Raw genomic sequence first — 26,571 nt, 5'->3', positions numbered from 1 at the left:
GTCTTTTCTGTTTCGGAAAGGTAATTTATGAAGTCAATTTCTTAATTTAAATGATTATTTTATTATTATAAAAGTAAATAAAGTGCATGGTGTCGTTTCAGGCTAAATTTGAATGTTTTTAAAATGTATTTGTAGCTGTGCCTTTAAGAAGTAACAGGGTTGACAGGTTTAGTTCATTGTTTTACTCAAGGTCATGACACTAAATATATTTATTTCTATATTTTTATTTATACAAATATCTAACTTTCAGTAGTAAGTTGAAAAAAAATGATATGATCAGTAAGTCATGGCAACATATGTTTTTACATTAACTCATCAAAATAAGCAATTTTATGAGAGATTATAAGAGATTCAAGTTGGTTTAATATAATTTAAGTTGCAATGAATTGTACAACTAAGTTGATATTACTTAAAAACTTAAGTTCAGTTGCTGCCTTTAATTTTTAAGTTAAAATAAATGGAATTTTTTTTACAGTGTACAAACTTGTGCTGGAAAAACCTAACAAAACATATATAGAGTCACAAAAAGAGGAAACCCTTGTCTTTGAAGAGTTTATTTAATCATTTTATTAAGAAATAACTGAAAAAACAGTAACCTAAAAATGGTAACATCTAAATTAACTGATTTTATTCAAGTCAAAAATATTAGTCAACATCCCTGAATCTAACTAAATACATATATTTATACCAACAAAGCAATTTTTTATGCATTAAGTCATTTAAGGTTACCATTTTATACAGTGTAGGATCAATGTGTAACATTTTTTAAATAAAATGTGCAAGAAAATCTAAAATTATACAGAGAGACAAATTACAAATATAAATACTAGCTTTTATTTTATAGTTTAAAATTTGATATATTTATTAATACAAATTACTAATTTTATGTCCATATTATTTAATTAAAATGTAATTAATAAATACAAATTAAATAAAAAATTAAAATAAAGTTTTTTGTTTTTTTTCTGATGCCTTTAGTAACACATTAAGTAAAAGTTAGTGTTCACTTTTCATTGTCACTGTTTGCACATTTGTTCATTAGAGACAATTTTAATGAAATGTCCCAAAAACGCAGTGCATGATTTAATGAAAAAAGAATATTTATTATTGCCAAAATCTGTCTGGCTGTTTGTGGGCCCAACTTTCCTGCTGTCTTTTGGCTCTATATGACACCCAGTCTCTTTTATCCTTCTTCCCTGAGTGTCAATATTTCAGGAAATGAATTTTCGCTCTGACTTTCGACAGTGCTACATGATGATCATTCGGCAGCACTGTTCAGTTATGATTCTCCCATTCTTGCCTGCTTTGGAACCTAGATTAGATTTGTTTGTTATCATCCATCACCCATTCCCATTGTCTTCATGCATAATATCCATTATCCTGCGTGTATCAACGTGGCTTAATCTGATTCATCTCACGAAGAAGAAAAAAAAATTCTCACCACTGAACAGAAATAAATCAATTACCAACGGCTCATCTTACATACCCACTTCTACAGGCGTCCCACAAAGCAAGAAAACATTCTCTTTCAGAGGATAAATGTGGAAATATTGATTGTGTTGGAAGAAATATTCCTCAAGTTATGATCAGACATTTCCATAATGCTCAGTCCTCTGAGAGAACAATCTCAGAAGGAAGAAGTCTCAGCGGGGATCCTATAACACAAGCTCTCTGATAAAAGACATTTGTGCCCTTTCCTCCAATTCGACTCTGTCAGCATTATTACAACTTGTATTCTCTCATATGCCAGTTGTACATTAAATGCTGTAAGCCATATGCAAAACATTCATTCTTGGGGCTGTGGGAAAGTCAGTCTGCAGCATCCAACTTACTTAACTAAGGAAAGGAAGTCCATTTTTGAAAGCAAGATGTGCTGTCCATGGTGCTGAAATGAACTCAATAACGTCCAATTGTAGTCGCTGCCTTGTTGTTTTGTAGATTAGGCTAAATTTTTATTCATCCTTTCCTCATAGAGATGTAAATTACAGAATATTATGCAACGACAAGTACAATAAAGTGCAGAAATCATCAATTCCCTGTTACATGCACTTCATATATGGATTAAGTATGAAACTTATTCATTGATATATCATTTGAACTGGTCGAACAGTCATGATTGGATGGTCAGATCAACCAAGACTAGTGCTTCTCACTTTATCACATCTACACTAGCCTAACCACATCTAAATATTCTGCGCATGGCGCCACAACATGTGATGACTCCATACATTCTCTCTGCAAAAGTGCAATTGGCCAGCAATTTTGCCCGAGGTCCGTGAAAACAAGTAGAGAACATATAGAGAGCTTCACAAGGTTGTTTGTGGTTAATATTTTATTAGCTAAATGTCCGGGCCAAAAAGGATGTTCAATGTTGAAAACAAATAGCATGGAATATTGAGTGCAGTGGCAGTACTTTTAAATTGAGGATTCAAATGGGTTATATTTCTTGTTGTACCGAATACCCCTTTCATCTCTCTTTTTTTTATACTTGGAGGAGACAAAGATTCCAATTTCCTAGCCGAGACGACTGGGATTGGAGACGCATATCAAAGGGTAGTTTTTGTGTAGCTTAACACAGGACTTTTATATCCTTCCTTAAGTCAGACACCAGTGTAATGAGGAAAAAAAAAAATACAGAGTGTCAGATGTTAAACCTCTAAACTACATATGACCTTTTGGTGTAGGATATGGTAGGGGAATCCAGAACCCTTGATGGAGATTTCATTTCACCTGCCAGGCTCAACCTTGAGGGGTGTCAGGCTGTGATTGGCTATTGATAACATCATTTGCCACATGATAGAAATCTAAAGAGTCTCCGGCTATGAGACAGAACGAAATAGACTAAATCGATCTTTAAAGGATTAACCTGTTTGAGCGCGTGGTTAAAACCTGAGGCAGGCAGGTTGGAGGTGTAAAAAATTAAAAAACCTTTTCACTCACTTTTTGCCAGGCTGTCGTTATAGTACAGCCGTTCACTTCAACACTTGTAAGCTATGACATCAGTTAGCGTGGCTACTTGAAAGATCGCGCGCGCGGGGCGGGGGTGCAGCCGACGCACGTGCGCGGAATAAGCAAGGCAAGTTCGCAGTTCTCTTGTCAAATCGATCGCAGCTCGGGAGGAGTGTGCGAGGCGCAGTTATCATCGCAGACTTCCTCATCACTCACAGTCCCAGCGGTTCCGCAGGAAGACAGCTGTTAATAACCTAACAAGCATGCCTGGAACATTATAAGGCCATTAGTCTACTAACCCCCATATGGATTTACGCACTTCTTTTCTGAGATTCAACCGCTGACGGTGCTTTTTCTTTTCCGTCCTCTCTCATTCATCCCGTCGGGGATGTTTGGAGAAGAGATTCGCAAAATAATGGGCAAATTCGGTTTGTGAACTCTCCGTGTGATGGACAGGCGGCTATTGAGTTCGAGCTTTGGCTGGAGTGAGTAGAAAGTAAGCTCGTTTAAAACAAACATCAGTCTTCAGGACTCCTGTCACATTTGAAGCAAGGAGAATGCCCTCGCTTTCATAAACTGAGGTAAACTGCTTCTCATTCTCTCTTTTGGGTCGCTCTTCAGCTTAAACAGTGACATTGATTGGTTTTTGGCTGCAAATTGATACTGGCTGGGTTTTCAGAAGCGCTAAGTAGAGCGTTAGTCGCACGCAAGTACTGCGCTTTCCCAAAAGCATTGTTATCTGTAACACGTAAAAACGTCCGTAAATTGCGTGCAACTTAAACATATCTTTTTTGTATTTGTTTTTGCAGTATATCCGAGTCAAATGATATTTAATACATAGAATGCAGTTTGATCAGTACAATGCTACTGTACACAAATTGAATTGTTAAAAGTCTTGATAAAAATCGCATTTAAAACGACACTCTGCAGTCTGCGCATGCCACGTGACAAGCTTAATTTGAACAGGCAGAACTTTTATGTGGGCCTAGTTTGATAAACAAATAATTAATTGCAAAAGAGATATTCGTTTTTAATAACATTTATTTTCACTAGAAAACATGTAAGAACGCAATAGTTTTTTTTATAAATAAAAAATATTCTTAACAAAAGATTTGACTGACAGTTTGCTAAATGAGCGCCTCCCACTCTTTCTTCCTCCTCCTCCTCCTCCTCCTCATCCTCTTCTTCTTTCAATGGCAGGTTCACATGTTGCATGGTGGCAGTGCATGTGCTTAGACCTCAAACCAGATGATCTATGAATACACAATACATATTCTTTGTAATGCTTTCCTTCATAGGAGCACAACAAATAAGTGAGAGCGACATAGATACTAGGATTATCCGCATATCGCGCGCTGCCATTTATTGTTCAGAAATGTTTAATAACTTTTAGCTCATCTACAAGATGATGCGCAATTTCCATGTTCCAATCTTCTGAGCATATTGGACATAATTTCGGCCTTTGTTCAGCATCTTTGGACCGTAAACCTGCCATAACGACGCACTTAAAGTTCTACTTGATAACGAACGATCTACGTCTCGGTTAAAGAAAAAGTAGCATATTTTTCACACATGTACATAGCATATGAGTTTAAAACATTTAAGGCATGATAAAAGTTAGATCACAAGTTAGCCAGAGTACGTATTTTCACCTTTCGTCAAACAGACGCAAACGAACAGAAGTCGCGTTCGCCAGAGGAGGTAACCATAACAACACCGCGCTCACGCGCTTTCCATCGCGGGCAGTTTTCTGGGCTGTACATAAAACATAACAAATATGACTTTATTATAGATTTGCATATCACAAATAAACTTTAAAATATTCTTGTAGATAATTGACGCCGCGCTAGTGGCGATTACAGATTACAATTTGCGCAGCGCGAGATGAACCTCGACAGACTGCGCACGAAAAAAATACATTTAAATTAATTAATAATTTACTTGAATTCTTTATAATAGTCGCCCCACCTTGAAGCCATTGTATTCGCACACTGTATGAAACGCTTTAGTTGGGGTGTCTGAGCTGCTCAGCACCTATCGAGGCAGCGAAACATTCGCGATTCGCTGATCTGGTGCTTTAAATAGTCTCTCAGTGGAGAAGGAATAGAACTGCGCGGCTGAAGCGCGATGTACTGACAGCGCGTGCCCCCTGGACTAAACGCACCAATCTCCTCACATCATGTTGTAATTGCTCTTCATTTTCATCTCCACCCCTTTCCCGCTTCCCTGCCATTTGTTCTGTCCAATAAGTATTGAGAGCGAGTAATTATTCCCCCTTTGTTTCGCGTCCTCCGCGGCGCGCTGCAGAGACAGTCGTGTCATTAGTTCAGCCGAGGTTGGGCGAGAAATGTAAAGCGACTTAATTGTCATCGACACTCACATTAACAGCCAAACAGCACAGCTGAGCCCAGCGGAGATTGCTCAATGAAACCTGTGCGTAAGAAGAGCTACACATGTATTTTTCCAACTCTGTCACACACACAGTCATCCCTTTCATTTGGGCCTTGAATCACAGTGTTCCCTTTGAGAAAGATGTAGGAGAGACACAGGGTGAGAGAGAGCATGTGCACTGTGGAAGAGCACATCTGGGCGGCTGCCTGCAGTCGATTGGTTTCCTCTCTTGATGTCAGTTCTGTGTTTCAGCATTAACTCGCAACCTGCATCGCTCTTTTCTTTTCTTTTCTTTTCTTTTCTTTTCTTTTCTTTTCTTTTGTGTTTTATGGTTTTCTTGTCACATGGCAACAAAATGACGTCCAGCATTGTCTTCTAAGGAAATGATATGGTGTCCTTGATGATGATTCATTCATTCATTCATTCATTCTAAATATTTTATTAATAGATTGAATCACATTATAAATTATAAAACACATTATAAGGCATATTTCTATATAATACCTTATAATATAAGTACATGCACTGTAAAAAATATTTTTGCGATTTAGTTATTTCAACTTATGCATTGAATTTTGGTGTAGAGATAACTAGATTGTCCAGACAACATGAAATTTTAAGTTTTCTTGACCTCAACTACACTGAAAGTTGAATAAACAAGTCTAATTGTTGTTTTAAGTCAAAAACGTATGTTAAAACAACTTCTCTAGATTTTCTGTTAAATTAACAAGTATAATTGTTGTTTTAGTAAACTAAACTAAACTAAACTTTGTACAACACATTTTAATTGGTTATATATATATATATATATATATATATATATATATATATACACACACATATACACACACATATACACACACACACACAGTCAAACCAAAAATTATTCAGACATTTTTGATATATTTTTACTAGTGGGTGCAGGACACTATAGTTCATTTATGTAAGTGAGGATAGCAAAATAAAGTAAACTGTGACATATTATACCCAAAAATTCTTCATACATACCAGGAAAATTGATAAAAATTTGGAACCAAAAATTATTCAGACACTTTGACCTGACCATGTTTTGCTTAAGTGTTATCTGACATAATTAAGATTATTTTTTTCTGACACAGTTTAACTCTGAGACCTTGTCATATTATTACCACTTTTTTTAAACTACAGTGAATAAACTGTATTAATGAATAAAATGTTCAAGGTGTCTGAATAAATTTTGGTTTGACTATATATATATATATATATATATATATATATATACAGTGGCGTGCACAAGGGGGGGCTTGAGCCCCTGCCCCTTTGATCTCGAAAGTGAAAGTGCCCTTTGCGGAACACGATTTCGAAAACACCCCCATACCCCCCCCCCCCATATATATATATATATATATATATATATATATATATATATATATATGAAATACATCTAGTAAATGAGATATATGGGGGACGAGTCATGTTCATATACAAGGGAGGGAGGAGTGTGGTGGGAAGGATAGGGGGAACGAAGGACGCTCGAGGGGATCTCTGATAGATAAGGCACGGATTGTGAGCAGCTCAGCTGGTCAGATCTGCTCTCTGAGCTCTGAGCTGGCATTAGCCGATCCACTCTGTGCTGCCGTGATGGATGGATGCTCTTAGAACGGACAAGGACCGGGGAGAGAGAGGCAGAGTGAGAGAGCATCACACAAAGAGAGGGTGGGAGGGTCATTAAAGCGAAGGAGGGAGTGATATAAATCGAAAGGGGTGAGAAAGAATTAATGATAGAGGGAGAGACAGAGTGAGAGATTCACGAGGAACAGAAGGCAGTGATGGGAAAGTCTCTCATCTGTAAATGAGATTGTCCCTGATGGCCATTTTCTCCCCCAGTTCGCTCATTCTTCTTTCCCTCACAAACCTCAGTGCTCCACTGGACGCAGGTCTCAATACTGGGCTCCGCGAGTGCTGACAGTGAAAAACAGAGACACTGGAGGGAGTCGGGCCTCGGGAGACTCTTTCGTATTTTCCTCTCTATCACATAGTCACTTCACGCCACTTGGCCCTGAAACCTTAAAAACAAGGGAGGTCTGAGAGGGCACATTAGTCAACAAAAAAGTTTAAGGGAAATAGAGTTGAAAGCGCAAAAATACATCAAAGCTATAAATACTAAAGAAAGCACGCAAAGAAATACATAAAGAAATGAACTGCGGGGAAACAGTTTTGATTACACAGCAGTCTGGTGTACCTGATTCCAGTTGGCAAATTGCACATCTCAGTGGTCAGATATTTCCAAAAATTCACTATCTTTCATATTAATGCTGTATCACACTGCTCATCCGGGTAACTAAATCCAGTGCTACTTTCATGTTCTCATATCACACCGCGGACTCACTCTTTCTTGTTTCATACAAATGCGACTGGCAGCATCTTGCATCTCAGTTATTGATGGCAGTAAAAATCACCTCAGATGACTATTAATATTACTGTAATATTGTGCGATGTTCGTGTTGTTGCTTGGTTGATTGTTTTGCTCATTGTATTGTTCTTTTAGAATAATAGCCTGGTAATACTGGTAAAATTATACAATAATATATATATATATTTTAACTCAAATTATTATTTTTTTCTATTTATTAATTTATTAATTTATTTATTTATTTAGCGAGTAGCTGTGCAATATGCAGGGTAATTCTTAAACAACTCAATATTTGATAATAAGTTTTGTCATTTTTTTCAGGAAAGCATCTCATGGTATATATACAGTATATGGAATAACTGTGCATTATCCCTTACATAATGACCTCACCATAATGACAAAACTGTATATTTGACCGCTGTCTCTGCATGCAGCGGATCTTTTGTACTATTTTTTTTTGTCTATTTATTTACTAATTTGTTAAGCAGGATGATATAGCAAATCAACCATCACAAAATAACTAAAAAAACACTATACAGTATCTTCCTAATATTTAAAAAAACCTTAGTAAATAGTATATAACATACACATTTCACAACCTTGGAATTATAAGATTCTATCTGCATTCTGAGCAGTTTTTAGATTTTTCTTTTCCAGATTTTTTGCATTCCAAAGACCCATTATGTGATGTTAAAAAAAAAAAATCACATAATGTAAATAAGTTGTCACAGAATGAGAATATGCGAATAACTCAATTTTGACAAAAATGTCCATGATTTTTGGACATGTATCATGATATTCTTTGAAATACATTGCAGTACATACTATATGAATATGGTAATCATTCAGTAACATGGTCTATATCAAAGCACCATCTGACTTTACCATGGTACTTCACTTTTTTTGTAAGGGTCTTGGCTCATATTCCTATCCATTATCTCTTCTGTCATATTTTTTTCTCTTTGACATAGCTTTACAATTTTTACTGTCTGTCCTGATGGTATTAAATAGCGCTGGAGCCCTCCTGCTTTCTGCAGTGAGTGGCGGTTTGGATTGGTTTATTCCACTCAGAATGGATGACACCCATTTCAATGGGATTTGCTTTAAATAACAGGCTAAAGGAAAAAGCTCTTTGGCTTTAGCATGGGATACATCGAATAGGCACGCGCTTCAGTCTGATCTGAGCAGTGTCAGTGAGAGCTGTCAGATTTAAATTAAAATATGTTGAGGTGTTACCACACCAGAAGCCAGCGCTATTGTGTTAAGAAAAAGACACACACACGCGCACAAACACAATACACACAATAACTCCGCAGAACAATATAACCCCAAACCATAGGTTGCTCTTCTTAGTGGATTGGGTTGCTTTGGCATAAGTAAAAGCAATGCCTTCAGTATTCAGGTTACAACTCTGAACGAAAAGAATAAGCTATTAAATGTGCATCAGTTTTGTGGGCGGCTTTAAGTGCTTTTGTGGCCCCAGCAAATGGAACTGAAATGTTTCTTTCAATTGTAGAGATTCTCAGTCAGCTCACAACAATCTCTATCGATAAACCTGTTTTGTCTTTTCAGTGGCTCATATGAGCTATTGTGAGGATTGAAATCTCAAGAGGTGGAGAGTCTATAAACTGCATGTGTCTAGGCTTCTACACACACCTGCTGACAAACACTGTTTTGTTGAAAATACATGGTCAAAATCATCTGACACATGCATTCGTCACCTGAGTACAGACCTTGAGCCATTCAAGCTGTATTAAAATGTGCTTGAATACATAACAATTCAGGTGCATCATGCGCTTTTATAAAAAGGCACAAAAGACATGGCCAAACAAAAACATTTAACAAACGATCCCCCTTTATATTAAGTGTCTAACTAACATTTAAACAAATTATTTGATACAATTATTGTGTACACTCATGTTTTTACATTGTACTTATATTTAAAAAATACCTGTTTGTAATTACAGCTGTAATTAATTTGTGTAATTACATCTATAATTACATCATTGACCCTTCTCGTACACCTTAACCCACCCTTAAACCTAGTCATTCCACCAAACCTGTCTCTAACTATACCCATATCCCATCTCAATAGCAGCAAAAGTGTTTTGCAATACAACATGAACACAGTAAGTACATTGTACTTAACAATTATTTTTGGTAACACTTTAGTTTAGGGTCCGATTCTCACTATTAACTAGTTGCTTATATTGCTAGGATATTGGCTGTTTATTAGTACTTATAAAGCACATATTAATGCCTTAAAGGATTAGTCCACTTTTCCTGATAATTTACTCACCCCCATGTCATCCAAGATGTTCATGTCTTTCTTTCTTCAGTCGAAAAGAAATGAAGGTTTTTGACGAAAACATTCCAGGATTATTTACCTTATAGTGGACTTCAATGGCCTCCAAACGGTTGAAGGTCAAAATTACAGTTTCAGTGCAGCTTCAAAGGGCTTTAAACGATACCAGACGAGGAATAAGGGTCTTATCTAGCGAAACGATCAGTCATTTTCGAAAAAAAATGTAAATGTATATGCTTTATATAAACAAATGTTCGCCTTCTAAGTGCTTCCGCCAAAACCGCATTTCCGTATTCTCCAAAAAGTGTACGCTGTATGTCCCACGCCTACCCTATTCAACTTACAGAAAAAATGTAACTGGCGCTGTGTTCGTTCCGTAAGTAGAATAGGGTAGGCGTAGGACATACAGCGTAAACTTTTTGGAGAATACGGAAATGCGGTTTTGGCGGAAGCACTTAGAAGGCGAACATTTGTTTATATAAAGCATACACATTTACATTTCTTTTCGAAAATGACCGATCGTTTCGCTAGATAAGACACTTATTCTTCGTCTGGTATCGTTTAAAGCCCTTTGAAGCTGCACTGAAACTGTAATTTGGACCTTGAACCGTTTGGTGTCCATTGAAGTCCATTATATGGAGAAAAATCCTGGAATGTTTTCATCAAAAACCTTAATTTCTTTTCGACTGAAGAAAGAAAGACATGGACATCTTGGATGACATGGGGGTGAGTAAATGTCAGCAAAAGTTTATTTAAAAGTGAACTAATCCTTTAAAACTTTGTGTGTGTGAGTTAACACATCTTTGTATGTCTGATGTGCACGTTTGTAATGATTATGGTTAATCTGAATGATGGATGGCAATATTGTCTGTGTGATTAACTAGAGCTCAAACACAGTGGTTTGCTCACTGCAGTCGAGTGAGAGCATCTTTGTGCAGCGTAAGGTGTTTTAGGCATTAAGCCTGATTTTTAAAGCAATAAGCCACTTAAGGCCATGCATTACAGTAATTTTACTATGGCTAAGGGACGTTCTTAGGATAGAAATGAAGCTGAGTGCTTAAAGGGTTAGTTCACCCAAAAATGAAAATTACTCATGTCATTCCACACCAGTAAGACCTTCGTTCATCTTCGGAACACAAATTAAGATATTTTTGATGAAATCTGAGGGTATCTGACCCACACATAGGCACATAGGCAGCAACGTCATTGAGTCCAGAAAGGTAGTAAAAACATGGTTAAAATAGTCAATGTGACTGCAGTGGTTCAACCTTAATGTTATGAAGCAACAAGAATACTTTTTGTGCGCAAAAACAAAACAAAAATAACGATTTTATTCAAAAATTTGAACCATTGTCATACGTAGTTGATGTAGTGAACTCAGAGTGATGTAGAGTGCAGGCTTGATTGTTTACGTCCGAATGCCGACTCAGTATTGGCCGAAGCTGAACATGTGAGCAGCACAACGCATGCATGTGATGCTGACGCAGGAGCTGGCCAATAATGAGTCAGCGTTCGGACGTAAACAAGGAAGCCTGCGCCGAGTTCACTACGTCAACTACGTATGACAACGGTTCAAATTTTTTGCGCACAAAAAGTATTCTCCTCGCTTCATAACATTAAGTTTGAACCACTCTAATCACGTTGACTATTTTAACCATGTTTTTACTACCTTTCTGAACCTCAAAAGATGCATTGGCGTTGCTGCCTATGTGTGGTTCAGATACCCTTGGATTTCATCAAAAATAATTTGTGTTCTGAAGATGAACAAAGGTCTTAAAGGTGTGGAACGACATGAGGGTGAGTAATTAATGACAGAAATTTAATTTTTGGGTGAACTAACCCTTTAAAACCTCCTTAAACACAGTAAAATTCCTGTAACACACAGCCTTAAATGGCTTATTGTGTTAAAAAAATGATGCCAGCAGCAAAATGATAAAGATGCCAATATCCCCATGAATTAGTCACTGGGGTTTTGGGCTTTATGCTAGTCTGTGCTAGTCTATTTGTATATTTTTTTTGATCATCTTTGTTTGGTTCCCAGTTTTGATTCATTCAAACATTAGGATGTTTCTCCTAAAAGTGCATTTTTTCTTTTAAGAGAAACTGGAGGAGCAGGTCTTCTGTCCATTTGTTTTGACCAACTTTTTTTGCTATCTAGCAGAAACAATGTAGGAGTTGTTTTTTTTTTTTTTTTACAGTGATTTTACTACAGCTAAGGGATGTTCTTAGGCAAGAAATTAAGCAAATTTCTAAAACCCTCCTTAAACACAGTAAAATCACTGTAACTCACAGCCTCGAGTGGCTTATTGTGTTCAAAAAATGGTGCCAGCAGCAAAATGATAAAGATGCCAATATCCCAAAGAATTAGAGTCACTGGGGTTTTTGGTTTTTTACAAGTCTGTGTATGAGCATATGTAAATCCAAAGATTTTTCACTGTGCTGAATAACTTGGGAGTTTGGTTTGAGTGTATGTGTGTGTCTTGATGTGTATAAAAGCCAGTGTGTGTAAAAGGGAGAATAAGTACGAGAGGTTAGACGGCCGTGCTCCTGAGGGAACACAGCAATACGGTGTTACACTCCAGAGCCCCACAGACAAATTAATTCACTTATTGACACCGCTGACACATCTCAGTGACTTTGTAAAATTAACAATTGATCACACTCACTTGCTCTTTCTCTCCTTTTCTCTTTTCCCGTCTCCGTTCCCCCTTTCTCCTTCGGCCGGTCTCTTTGCACGCCTGGCACGTTTAGTCATTATTATAATTACGCCGGCAGCCTGCGGGAGTCTGGTCATTAGTGATAGAGGGGTGTGAGATAATCGGGACAGTGGCCGGCCTCAGCACGCCTTTGCAGGGATGAGGGCAAGGAGAAAGACCCTGGCTCCGACAGCAGCGGACCACTCTCATTGATTGTCCAAATCCACATCCAAACAGGACATAGTGGCAGGGTCACAAAACACAGGGACAATAAAAAAGAGCAGTGCATTTATCACAGAGAGAAAGAGAAAGAGAAAGAGGACACAAGTAGAGTATGGTGACAGGCTGTTTGGTTTTACTGCTGCACACTTTCTGACATTTGTTTGATTTAATGTATGAGATATAGATCAGAATGGGCTAAAAGCTTGGATTTTTTTTTAGATATGATGTTGGCGGACTTTGCACTAATCCACAGATCCGTGAATGGTTTTGTGTTTTGGATGTGGGTCAAGTCTTCATCCTGTATTGACATTCGGCTATTGTGATTCCCAGTGTCCCCGGGAACATTTTTTATTTGCTTAGCGGTTATTTGGTTCCCAGTTCTGATTCATTCAAGCATCATCTTGTCTCAGATGTTTCTCCTAAAATTTCATACAAATAAAACAAAAATAGAAACAAATTTGACCATTTTTGACATAATAATAGAAGTTTAGTTAAGTTTTTAAAACAATAAATTTTACATGTTGATTTTGAAAGAATATGAGGAGAAATATTCAAGTTCATAATGTGACATTGCTAAGATCTCTTTTAAAAGGGTCTTTTGAGGATGTCTTGCCATTTTCTTTCCTGTTAACTTTTATTTGCTGTCTAATAGAAGCAATTAAGAAATTAAAGAGATCTTGCCTATAATTTTCCCCCTAATGGTCATGATGAAGTCTAATTTACAAAATTTCAGACACTGTAAAGTAAAACATTTCAAAGATGATTTTTTGTTGTGTGCTGAACTGATTGGAAGGCATTTTAGAGTCTGACAGATGACTGAGAGATGTTGCACAATGCTGTCAAGTGGTAAATGGTGTGATTTGAAAAAAAAAAAAAAAAAAAAAACGGACATTTTTGTGTGTGATTTTGCTTGTGTCTGTAATATGTTTGAGAGAAGTCTAGTAATGTAACGGATTGTACTGCTTTGGGGCAGAAAGTTTATTAGCCAGTAAGTGCTATAGTTACGCTATACCTTCATAAAGCACACAGGAACCTGCCGTCTAGATTTATCATTTAACACACACACTGAAATCTGATGGAGGACTGTTTTAATACAGACCTTATAAAAGGCATTTTTAGAAATGAATGAAGAAATTATTTAGTCTTTTATGAATGTCTGAGGACATTTTTCAGTTATTTTTGCCACCAAAAGTAACCAAAAGCACAAGCAGTCATACATACAAATTAAACAATTGGGAGTAATTTGTTTAAAAATGAATATATGGACTGAATACAAAAGACACAGCTTGTAAATTAACAAATGAAGCAGTGAAGCATCTCATTGTGTTAAAATGAGGTCATCCTGCTGAACTTCATGGAGCTTGTACATCAGAGCAAAGCTAATTGGACAGTTAAGAGCGTCTGGGCTGTCTCAAGATACTGCCGTGAGAAGCAGCACCTCAGAACTTCGGCTTAGTACTAACTCCACATCTAATTCTGAGGGTTTAAATGTGATGTGTTGAAGACACGCAGGTGCTTTTTTTTAAGTTATAAGGCAAGCATGTACGCACACACATAAAGCCCTGGAAGGAAAGACTCTGGTTACAGATATTTCTTTTTTGCTGGGTCTGTGAGGAAATGGAAGAGAGGAAAAAAAAAAACTGTCTGGTGGAGTCATTGGATCTTGGGGACTGTGACTCCCGTCTGAGCAACAGGCTTTGGATGGGACTTAAGTGCAATGAAGATCAATTCTTCTGTAACTTTAACTGAGTACCCTTGTAATCATATTACCCTTGGACTTGATACAAAACAGAAAAAAAATTGTAGTTCAAGCCTGCGTTAGAGCTGACAGTATAGAGATTTGCTTAGATACATAGATTTTTATACCTTAAGCACACCTGCTTACAAATACTGTTTTGGTGCAACTACTGTACATGGTGAAATTTGTGAAAATCTTGTCTGTTCTTTTTTGTATTTTGTATTAATCCACCTTATTCCTGACGAGCCTACCGCATTTTGAATTATGGGTGGCACGTCCGGTTTGAGGAATTTCAATCCAAAATAATAAAGTCCTTCTGAAGCGAAGCGATGCATTTGTGTAAAAAAAAAAATCTATATTTAACAAGTTATGAAGTAAAATATCTAGCTTCCACCAGACCACCTTACGCTACGTCCTACGCCTTCCCTGTTCAAAATACGATAAAAAAGCAACTGACGTTGTGTCAGTTAAGCTTTTTCCGTAATTTGAATAGGGAAGACGTATGACGTAGTGTAAGCGTTTTGAACTGTGAGAGTTTTACACTTTCTTCGTAAGTTGAATACAGAAGGCGGTCTGGCAGAAGCTAGATATTTTACTTCATAACTTGTTAAATATGGGTATTTTATTACACAAAAACATCACTTCACTTCATAAGGCCTTTATTAACCCCCTGGAGACATGTGGAGTACACGTTTATGATGGATGGATGTGGATGGAAGCACTTTCTTCAGCTTCATACTCGTGACCCCTGTTCACTGCCATTATAAAGCTTGGATCCGTCAGGATATTTATTAAAATATCTCCAATTGTGTTCATCAGAAAGTCATATACACCTAGGATGGCTTGAGGGTGAGTAAAGCTTATTTTCATTTGAAAGTGAACTAATCCTTTAATTGAAACTGTTTTGCGACTAAAATATTGAGTTTTACTTTAATGGAAATACTAATTTGCTATATATATATATATATATATATATATATATATATATATATATATATATATATATACAACCTACCTCTGTTCCATGACAGTTATCCAGCATCCCTCCACCACTCCAACTCCTCATTCTTAACTGTTTCCTATCCCAACCAGGGATGGGGGAGTACTCTTGAAGCCCTCCCCTCAGACAGCATGCCAAATATTCTATATTTACTATATCTGATTATGTAAGGGTCAACTCGTGAAATATATTTTTTGGAAGTTGCATTCGAAAACTGAGTGGGCAGTTTGCATAGGCATGATGTTTCTTCTAGATGTGTTTGAAAAGGTAAATGTGTTAAAGGTAAATTGTAAAGGTAAATGTATATAGCCTTGTGTCATTTTGTAGATTAAACTTAGAGGGAAAATCTCTCACTGCTCCAATATTCTCTAAAATAATCACACACACATACACACACACATACACAAACTTGTAAATACATATTGAAATGAGATGCGGTATAGTGCAGGGTGGTGAAATTGCCTGCTTATCTCCAGTAATATCGGCTGAGTGAGAGCTGATGTACTCATCTGCAAGCACACTGATACGGCAGGGTCAGCAGTGCGGAAACTCCCCGTGTCGGTTCGGATTGGCTGTCGGAGCTTTACAGCGAGCTTCCCCGCAGATGCTTGTGCACATAAACGCATGGACCGATATTGCCCGGAGACGTGGGAATGCAGCAGGCTGGAAATGTTTCAATGAAAAGCCAGATAAATGCACCGGAGGCCTCGGCCTCCCACCGCATTTCAATATTGTGCATTTTTCCAGAAATCCGAGATGCTTTTAAGAACTTCTGTTGGCCCTCATGCCGTTTGGGCTCATTTTCGGCAGGGCCTCTCGTCAGGAAGATAGAGTTGTTTTGCAGGGATTCATTTTTCTGCTCTGTTTGAGCCCCGGAGCATGAAGTGGCATATTTAGGATCAAGTCTGTTGTTGCAAATGGCTTGTGTGGGTGTGTGTGTGTGTATGTGTGTGTTTGTTTGTGAAAGAGGGAGAGCAAAAATGAGCGAGAGAGTGACAGGGCACAAGAAAGTTGGCAGAACGGCAGGAAGTTGATAACTTTTTTTTGAACACATTGTGTCTCCAGGTTCAACTTACACATGTACAGTATTACCCTGTGGGATAAAATTAGATAATATAATGGAAAGTCTAGCATAATCTTAATCCGCTTACATATGTACATTGTTCCCTTGGGTACAGGAAAATGTTACACTTGGATAATGGTTAAAAATTCAAAATAATATTAAAATAGTAGATTATAATATCTGTTTAAAGTGGGTCAAAAAGTCAATTAATTAAAGTCTAAGGGTGTAAAACTTTATTCTATACAGCATAAAAAATAGTTCACTCAAAAAAGAAAATTCTGTCTTTATTTGCTTATTCTCATGCCTTTCTGACATTATTTCTTCTGCACATGAAAGGAGGTCATTTATTAAGTATTTACTTAAAAAACAATGTGCAATTTATACACCTGTCCAGTAGGTGGCATAAATGGAAGAACATTTTACTTGCTTCTTCTGGTGTTTTAAAGGCTGTTGCAAACTAATGTAAAAGGTGCATTTTTGCTACCTGCTATAATGGAGTGTAAAGAGCTGGCTGGCCCACAGCAGAGCAATGGCATCTGCCATGATTTTACTGTACAATTGTTTAAATATCCCTTATTTTTCACCAAAAATCATTGAAGCAGTTTGAAAATGATCTATCAGCCACATACACTATTTTTGCTGACTCTTTTGAAGTACAATGTATTGCCATTACGTTTAGTTTACAAATAAGAAAGAAAGTCATACAGGTTTGGAAGGACATGAGGGAGAGATAATGATGGCAATACTTAAATTTTTGGGCAAACTGTCTATCTTTTTAATGTATTTAAGTTATAGTAAGGCATTAGTGGGTTGATTTCCCCCAAAATTGTAAACACAGCTGCTCTATAGACCATTTTGGAGCAGACGTCACAGTTGTGTCACTTGCAGAAAAACAGTGCAAGTGGAGCAAAACAAGCACGGATTCTACCTTTGGATGTCAGAATCGGAATGCAAAAAAAGATGGTATTCATTTTTATAGAATATATCGTCACCGAAGTTGCCCTTTGAAGCTAAACACAGATGTTTTTGGTTGCCAGCCATGAAACGGACAGACTGGACTGATGAAACCTGTGATGATTAGTCTACAATTAAAGCATGAATTTGATGTAAACAATAGATAATATTCACATATGCAGTTCATAGGGTGCATAATGTATAAGCCCTACCATTACAGCATAAAATATTTAAACCTATAACATTTTACATAGATAACCTTTAGACTTATAACATTTTTATCTCACAGTTCTGACTTTTCTCACAATTGTGAGTTTATGTCTCCAAATTCGGACATTATAACTCGCAATTGTGAATTTATACCACAATTCTGAGGGAAAAAGTCTGAATTGAGGGATATAAACTCGCAGTTCTCAAGGAAAAAAAGACAAAATAACTAGTTTATATCTCTCAATTCTGATTTTGAGATATAAACTCAAAATAACCTTTTTTATTCTTCCATAGACTGATGACCCACACATCATAGTCATAAATTCTCAACCAGCATAATGAATCTGGGGTGTAGCTATCTTTTTGTCCATTTAAACCTTAAAGTGCGGTCACATTTACCATTGCATGGTGAATTTCACACGATTAAGAGTTTCGCTTGAGGGTGAAAGATTTTCCCAAGCCGATTTCACAACATGTTCAAGTCACATGGATTCTCCATGCTGACCAACAGAAAGCTTGGTTGGTTTGAAAGTGACTTTGGTGTGAGCCGTGCTTCATACGTCACTACACTATTGACAGGAGACAACAGACATTGTTGCTAATGTGCCCCTTTAGTCAGGGTGCCAACTGTTCAGCTGACAAAATATCTTTCTAAATGACCTTCAGAAGACAAGAACTCCATAAAAAAAGTTAGGGTTTTAAAATTACTTATGATCTAGACCTTTATACAGTGCATGTCATTGTAAAGACTGCAAGTCTATTCCTCACAAGCTCATTTTCATCCATGTAAAATTGCATATGCCGTCTATCTGACAAAGGTCTATTAATCAAACAGCTGGCACAACATTTACAAAAAAAAAAAAAAAGATTACAAAAACTATAAGATGTGTTAGAAAATTAGATGTTACATAAGACCTTAAAGGGATAGTTCACCCAAAAACAGAAATTGTATCATCATTAAAACACCCTCATGTCATTCTAAAACTGTATGACTTTCTTTCTTCTGTTTTTTTTGTTTTTGTTTTTTTTGGTCCATACAATGGAAGCCAGTGGTCACCAAAACTGTTTAGTTACAGTACCAACATTTTACAAAATATCAGAAGAAAGAAAGTAATACATGTTTGGAACAACATGAAGGTGAGTAAATGACAGAATTATTTTAGTGTGAACTATCTCTTTAAAGAAAGTACGAATCATTGAACAGGCTATTTTTTTCAACTTAGTTTTCATTAGCATAAAATTAAATATGCTATCTAGCATGACTAATATCTTTTAGGTAAAATTCTACAGAAAAGACAGCCAGTTTAGTTATTTCAACACGATTTTACTCTTTCCTTCCAATTTGATTGTCACATTAGTAATAGGTAAACAAGCAGTTATCAACAAACCAATAATTCTTTCCCCAATTAGTTTTTCATGTTATTGCAAGACTGATATGTCTAAAAGGGTTTTATTATCATCAGCCAGCCAGGCATGTAATATTGGAGTCCATTTCATTTTGGTGCACCCCACTTCTAAGAGACTCGGAAATTCAATTCACAATTCACTGGTCAATTTAAATGACTCCGTCTAGCAGGTATGTACAGTCGGGGCTGTGCTTTATTTTCAACAGGAAAATAGGCCAAGTATTCCACCTTGGGATGTGTGCCGCGACGTGTTGCCTCACCTGCATGTGTGTTTATATTTAATGCTTCAGTTGTGAGTTCGGGGCAGGAGATGACGGCATTAAATGCAGGGCACAGTTCTTTATCTTAGTCAGAGATGGCTTTGAGCCACTGCATGTCAATGAAGCGCGGTTGTGCGCGTCTGAGTGTGTGCGTGGCTTTGTGTTTGTCATTAAGGTTAAGCCAAATGCAAATCAAAGCAATCTCCTGACAGACCTTCCTACGCAGACCGTCCCACTTCACGTAATGATCAACTTGGTCTGTTCTGTTGAAGAGTCCTTCAGTTAATACACTAATAAATACCACACACACATATTCGCCTGTGAGCAAATACAGGTGAATTTGCATGAGTTTAGGGCAATTAGAGGTGTTGTGCAGAAGAATGGTGTGAAGATAACAGGATGATTTACTATGTCATGACTGTGGACGGCAGTGTATGTATGTGTGTAAAGGTGCGTAGTCAGCTATTGTGTGTATCCTTATGCACACCGTTATGGGTTTCTCTAATGAATGTGTCAGAATACAAAGCTGTTAGTAATGCTGTTGTGTGTCTGTCTGTGTAAAGAGAATGGACAATGTGCTGCTGTCTTTGGCTCAGCATGTCTATTCATCAGTCACACACACACACACACACACACCTGCACATGCTAATGCTGGATGTGCTGTTGGATGAGGTCTCGTTTCATGGGTTCATTTTCATTCAAAGCAATTCTCAGTGTATCCACAAGGGGACAGAGTGACCTCATTCAGAAACATTTCAGATCTCGTTCAGATCTTCAGATCTAGAAAACATTTCCAAGTCACATTTAAGTAATAATAATAATAATAAAAAAAACCCCACATGCTTATGACAATTGAATATATATATATATATATATATATATATATATATATATACACACACAACCCGAATTCCGGAAATGTTGGGATGTTTTTTAAATTTGAATAAAATGAAAACTAAAAGACTTTCAAATCACAGAGCCAATATTTTATTCAGAATAGAACATAGATATCATAAATGTTTAAACTGAGAAATTTTACAATTTTATGCACAAAATGAGCTCATTTCAAATTTGATGCCTGCTACAGGTCTCAAAATAGTTGGGATGGGGGCATGTTTACCATCTCCTCTTCTTTTCAAAACAGTTTGAAGATGTCTGGGCATCGAGGTTATGAGTTTCTGGAGTTTTTGTGTTGGAATTTGGTCCCATTCTTGCCTTATATAGGTTTCCAGCTGCTGAAGAGTTTGTGGTCGTCTTTGACATATTTTTCTCTATAGGTGAAAGATCTGGACTGCAGGCCATGCTGTTGTAATAGCTGTAGTATGTGGTTTTGCATTGTCCTGCTGAAATACACAAGGCCTTCCCTTAAATAGACATTGTCTGGAAACCTTTATATACCTTTCAGCATTCATAGTGCCTTCCAAAATATGCAAGCCCCATATTATGCACCCCCATACCATCAGAAATGGAACACGCTGGAAGGTCTCCCACCCCTTTAGGCCGGAGGACACGGCGTCCATGATTTCCAACAAGAATGTCAAATTTGGACTCGTCTGACCATAGAACACTTTTCCACTTTGAAACAGTCCATTTTAAATGAGCCTTGGCCCACAGGACACGACAGTGCTTCTGGACCATGTTCACATATGGCTTCCTTTTTGCATGATAGAGCTTTAGTTGGCATCTGCAGATGGCACGGCGGATTGTGTTTATCGACAGTGGTTTCTGGAAGTATTCCTGGGCCCATTTAGTAATGTCATTGACACATTCATGCCGATGAGTGATGCAGTGTTGTCTGAGGGCCTAAAGACCACGGGCATCCAATAAAGGTCTTCGGCCTTGTCCCTTACACACAGAGATTTCTCCAGTTTCTCTGAATCTTTTGATGATGTTATGCACTATAGATGATGAGATTTGCAAAGCAATTTGACGTTGAGGGACATTGTTTTTAAAGTATTCCACAATCTTTTTACTCACTCTTTCACAGCTCTGCCCATCTTTAGTTTTGAGAGACTCTTCCTCTCTAAGACATCCCTTTTATAGCTAATCATGTTACAGACCTGATATCAATTAACTTAATTAGTTGCTAGATGTTCTCCCAGCTGAATCTTTTCAAAATTTCTTCCTTTTCAGGCATCAAATTTGAAATAAGCTCATTTAGTGGATAAAAGTATAACATTTCTCCATTTAAACATTTGTTATGTTATCTATGTTCTATTGTGAATAAAATATTGCCTTGTGTGATTTGAAAGTCTTTTAGTTTTCATTTTATTCAAATTTAAAAAATGTCCCAACATTGCCGGAATTCGGGTTGTATATATATGGTAACACTTTATTTTATGGTCACTTTCTTAAACATTACTACATGTACCCACATGCGCCCTCTACTGTAGAGTAGAGGGCGAAATTTGCATTTCCTTCAACCTGAGGCTTAATCATTTCATTTCTGATGTGAAAGGGCCTTAACATTTGCCAAAAATAAAACTTTTTTGTTGTTATTAAAAAACAAACAAACAAACAGCCCAGCCCAGATGAGAAAAAGTAACACAAAAGTAAAGTAACACATTACCTTCCATAAAAAGTAACTAAGCAATGCAATTAGTTACTTTTTTAGGGAGTAACGCAATATTGTAATGCATCACTTTTAAAAATCAAGCGTATAGCGTCAGTTCTGGCAAACACATCAGTCAAGCTTACGTCAGCTGACATTCAGCTGATCCATGCCATCCAATAGGGATACATTTCAGATTAGACCGCGTCTTTCAAGTACACCTTCCAGCATTCAGATGCTGCTTGATCGCTGCGCTGCGCTCGTAATACCCGCCTCCATCCCCTACTCCTCCAATATATGACTGCACCCGTGGCTCAGTACCGCACCTCTGCTCATGTAATTCGGGTTACTATTGTTGTTATTAATTCCTCATGTCTGTTTATTTCTCTTAGGGTGATGTTCACGTGTATTTCTAATACTTATGTATCAGTTCTGTGAGATGTCTCTGTTAAATTATTTTGCTAAACTGTTCTGGTTCTTGGGGGGAATGTATCACTGCGCTCCCTGCTCTGTCTAGGCATGGCTGCTTAAATGAGCGGGGAGTTTTGCACAGAACAGTTCCATATGGCCAACCTTAAATTGCTATCGCTATTGCTATTGCTTATTACTATCGTTTAAATTGTTTTATTGCTAACGTTCTTTGTTATCATTAATAAATCTTTGACGATAGTGGTCTGACAGAAGTAACTTTCCCCAACACTGGTAATAACTACATGTACATTACTATAGTAATAACTGTAAATTATGCATAATTACAGGTAACTAACCCTAAACTAAACCCTAACCGTAACTCTATAGTTAGTACATGTAGTACATTACATTACATGTAGTGTTTTATATTACATACCTTACATTACACACACACACACCAGTAATAGGAGCTGAGAGGAGTGTGTAATTGTCATAAAAAAGACAAATGTAATGCTTCAAAAATCACATTATTCATGCGAACAAATAATAAGTCAAGTGCATATATTTGACATTAACCTCATATAATGGTTGCAGACAATATAGATGTTAATGACGGTACATTTTTCATGTTGTCATCTGTGTGCTATGGGCTACGCTTTCCATGCTACTCAGTATTCATTTTGTAATCCTCTTCGGACTATCAAGGTAAAAGAGTCAAGCAGGAATGTGACCTGGTCGTTTTGTGTTTTTACCTGAGTCTGTTTGCCCTCAGCAGCTTTTATTCATGGGCATGTTCACTGCGCATGTGCATCTGTGTATTGGCATGTCTTTATATATTTATGCCAATATGCCTATATGAAAGAAGCAAAGAAAAAGAGAAAATGAATGCGTGTGTATGCGATTGAACTTGCAAGATCGGTGGTCTCTGTGAGTGTGTGATGTGGTTGTGAGATGACTTCGAGCCCGGGGGTAGGTGAACTACAGTAAACAATATATCAGTCCCATCTCTGTGGCCCCACTGCCTGTGTGCGTGTATGGGGTTGCTTTTGAAGAACAGGGGTTGCATCGGGCCCTGAGGGTGAATATCCCTCTCTGAAGCTGCCCTTCTTTTGCTCACCCCATCTCTGTTTCGCTAATGCTCAGCTCCATCAGTACTTTTATTCCCCTCTCCCTCTCTGTCCTCAGACCTTCCATCTCATCTCAGGACTTTTTATTTCTTTCCTTCCAATCTCATGTTTCATCGGTGCTGTTCTATTATCATATTTTTGATTTTATTTTCTCACATATATGTTTTAGGTCCTAGGGGTTGCTTTTAATTAAAACTAGCAAAAACTTTTTTCATTTTGTTATATAAAGTTCACATAACAGTTTTGAATTATTTTTGCTACTTTCAAATGCTTTTTATATGGATATTTTATTGTTTAACCCTTGCCCTATACGGAGACTTGCAGTCTTAATTAATATTTTTATGATGGATATTAATATTTTATTACATTTTATATAAGTGTAAACAAAGTGAAATAATGATAACTCATTTCAATATATAATGTGTGAAAATTGCTTACATTTTTAAACAAATGACAACTGTATCTCAGTGGTGCTGTTATGTGGCCCATTAATTTTAATTTTAAAATGTGATTTTATTTTATTTTTTTAAATTTAGCTGTGATTCACACTCAAAATTCAACCTTTTTGTTTTGTTATTTCATTTTACATGCTTCAGCTCTCAGTCCTTCTTCAGTGTGTGAGGCAATCCAATATCTCCACTACTTAAAGGGTTAGTTCACCCAAAAATGTCATTAATTACTCACCCTCATTTCGTTCCACACCTTCGTTCATCTTCAGAACACAAATTAAGATATTTTTGATAAAATCCGATGGCTCAGTGAGGCCTCCAATTGCCACGAAGATATTTAACACTTCCAGATGCCCAGAAAGCTACTGAAGACATATTTAAAACAGTTCATGTGACTACAGTGGTTCAACCTTAATGTTATGAAGTGACGAGAATACTTTTTGTGCACCAAAAAAACCCCAAAATAACGACTTTATTCAACAATATCTAGTGATTGGCGATTTCAAAACACTGCTTAATGAAGCTTCAAAGCTTTACGAATCTTTTGTTTTGAATCAGTGGTTCGGAGCACGTATCAAACTGCCAAAGTCATGCCCCCCAGTGGTGAAACATTGAAATTTAGAAACACTTATGATGTAATGAAGCCTTGTTTACTGAAGTCATGTGACTTTGGCAGTTTAATACATACCACTGATTCGAAACAAAAGATTTGTAAAGCTTCGAAGCTTCATGAAGCAGTGTTTTGAAATCGCCCATCACTAGATATTGTTAAATAAAGTTGTTATTTTGTTTTTTTGCGGCACAAACAGTATTCTTGTCGCTTCATAACATTAAGGTTGAACCACTGTAGTCACATTAACTGTTTTAAATATGTCTTTAGTAGCTTTTTGGGCATCTGAAAGTGTTAATTGTCTTGCTGGCAATGGAGGCCTCACTGAGCCATCAGATTTTATCAAAAATATCTTAATTTGTGTTCTAAAGAAGAGCAAAGGTCTTTCGGGTGTGAAACGACATGAGGGTGAGTAATTAATGACAGAATTTTCATTTTTGGGTGAACTAACCCTTGAAGAAAATAATTCTATGTTGACATGACCATCTATCAACAAGTTTGATCAATGCTAAATATTAAACTTGTTTGAATTCTTAAATCGCAAAACATCAACTTACATTTAAGTATCATTCATCAACAATTCACCATATACAATATCATTTTCCCAAACATGTTAACCTCAGTTCCACACCCCCAAACAAACAAACAAACAAACAAACAAACAAACAAACAAACAGGAATTCATTGTCATAAATCAATACAGGGAACCACATCAAATACACAACAATGAAGAAAATATATTTATAATTATTAAATATTATAAATACATTTTTTTCTCAGTTAAATTTAAATTTAATTTTACAACTTATAAAGTTACATCAGAAGTTAGTGTACTTATTCACCAAGTACACAACAATGTCAGTAAAGAGCTGCAGTTATCACTGTAAAGCTGCTTTGACACAATCTGCAATGTAAAAAGCGCTATATAAATAAAGGTGACTTGACTTGATTTGAAGAGCATGATATAAAATAATAAATAGTAAATGATGTGGTAGATATATCACTGGTTAACTAAATATTTTTTATTTGATTTTCTCAAATTATATAAAAATATGACAATATTATTTAATTGCTTGTATTCATGATACATATAATTTTATCTATTAAATTGGTGTTAGCAAGACAATTGAGTAAATCATTTGAGTCAGTGATTTGAGATGTGGAGGAAATTAAATTTGCTCATTATGAAAAAAAAAAACCCTTCAAAATGACATAGTTCTCTTGTCATGCATGTACAGTACATCCATTATAAGTAGACAAATTAAATGAACTAGTGAGTTGTTTTAAAGGAGTTTCAAATCTCATTTCCCAGAAGACCAGAAGTGCCTATATTGAAGAAACACACATGTACTGCTTATTTCTTATCTTGACCTCATCCCTCTCCTTATTCCTTCTGTCTTCTCAGGATCTGAACATTGTTTGAGGAAGCAAGTGAAGACAGGAGGACAAAGGAGGAGACATGGCTGGCTCACTGGGAAGAGAGTGATCAGAGAACACAGGAAAGAAAGGTAACACAGTTGACGTATTCTCACAACCCTGAGGCAGATGTGTACACTTTTTAATGCTCTTCCTCCCCTTCTTTCTCTCTCTTTGTGCTGGTCTCTTTGTAGATGCAGTTGTGGGGGCGGTCAGTGTGGCCGTTGCAGGTTATACTCTTGGTCACCTTGGTAATGTGCTCATGCCAGACGGCTTCTGCAGGTACACGGAGTCTGCGGGGACACACAGGTATGCCAATGCTCCGTTGGCTTAATTACAGGAGAAAATGTATCTATGAACACAAGGCAGATCGTCTGGTTTACTCTCACACTGCAAGTCTAAAGCAGACTGATTATTGATA

General features: G+C 36.9%; 1 protein-coding gene across 1 annotated transcript in view; it reads left to right on the top strand.

The window, feature by feature from the left end:
* The first annotated feature begins 3,012 nt into the window (after window positions 1–3,012).
* Window positions 3,013–26,571, top strand: part of tafa4b (TAFA chemokine like family member 4b) — a 57,279-nt gene continuing 33,720 nt past the window's right edge. The window contains exons 1-3 of the mRNA XM_051913480.1: window positions 3,013–3,530; window positions 26,140–26,242; window positions 26,345–26,459. Of these exons, the coding sequence (XP_051769440.1) occupies window positions 26,345–26,459 (115 nt within the window). The 5' untranslated portion in view covers window positions 3,013–3,530; window positions 26,140–26,242. The remainder of the gene's footprint in view (window positions 3,531–26,139; window positions 26,243–26,344; window positions 26,460–26,571) is intronic.

Source organism: Ctenopharyngodon idella, chromosome 11, assembly GCF_019924925.1.
Source record: "Ctenopharyngodon idella isolate HZGC_01 chromosome 11, HZGC01, whole genome shotgun sequence".
NCBI lineage: Eukaryota > Metazoa > Chordata > Actinopteri > Cypriniformes > Xenocyprididae > Ctenopharyngodon > Ctenopharyngodon idella.
This window is presented reverse-complemented; position numbering and strand designations above follow the sequence as displayed.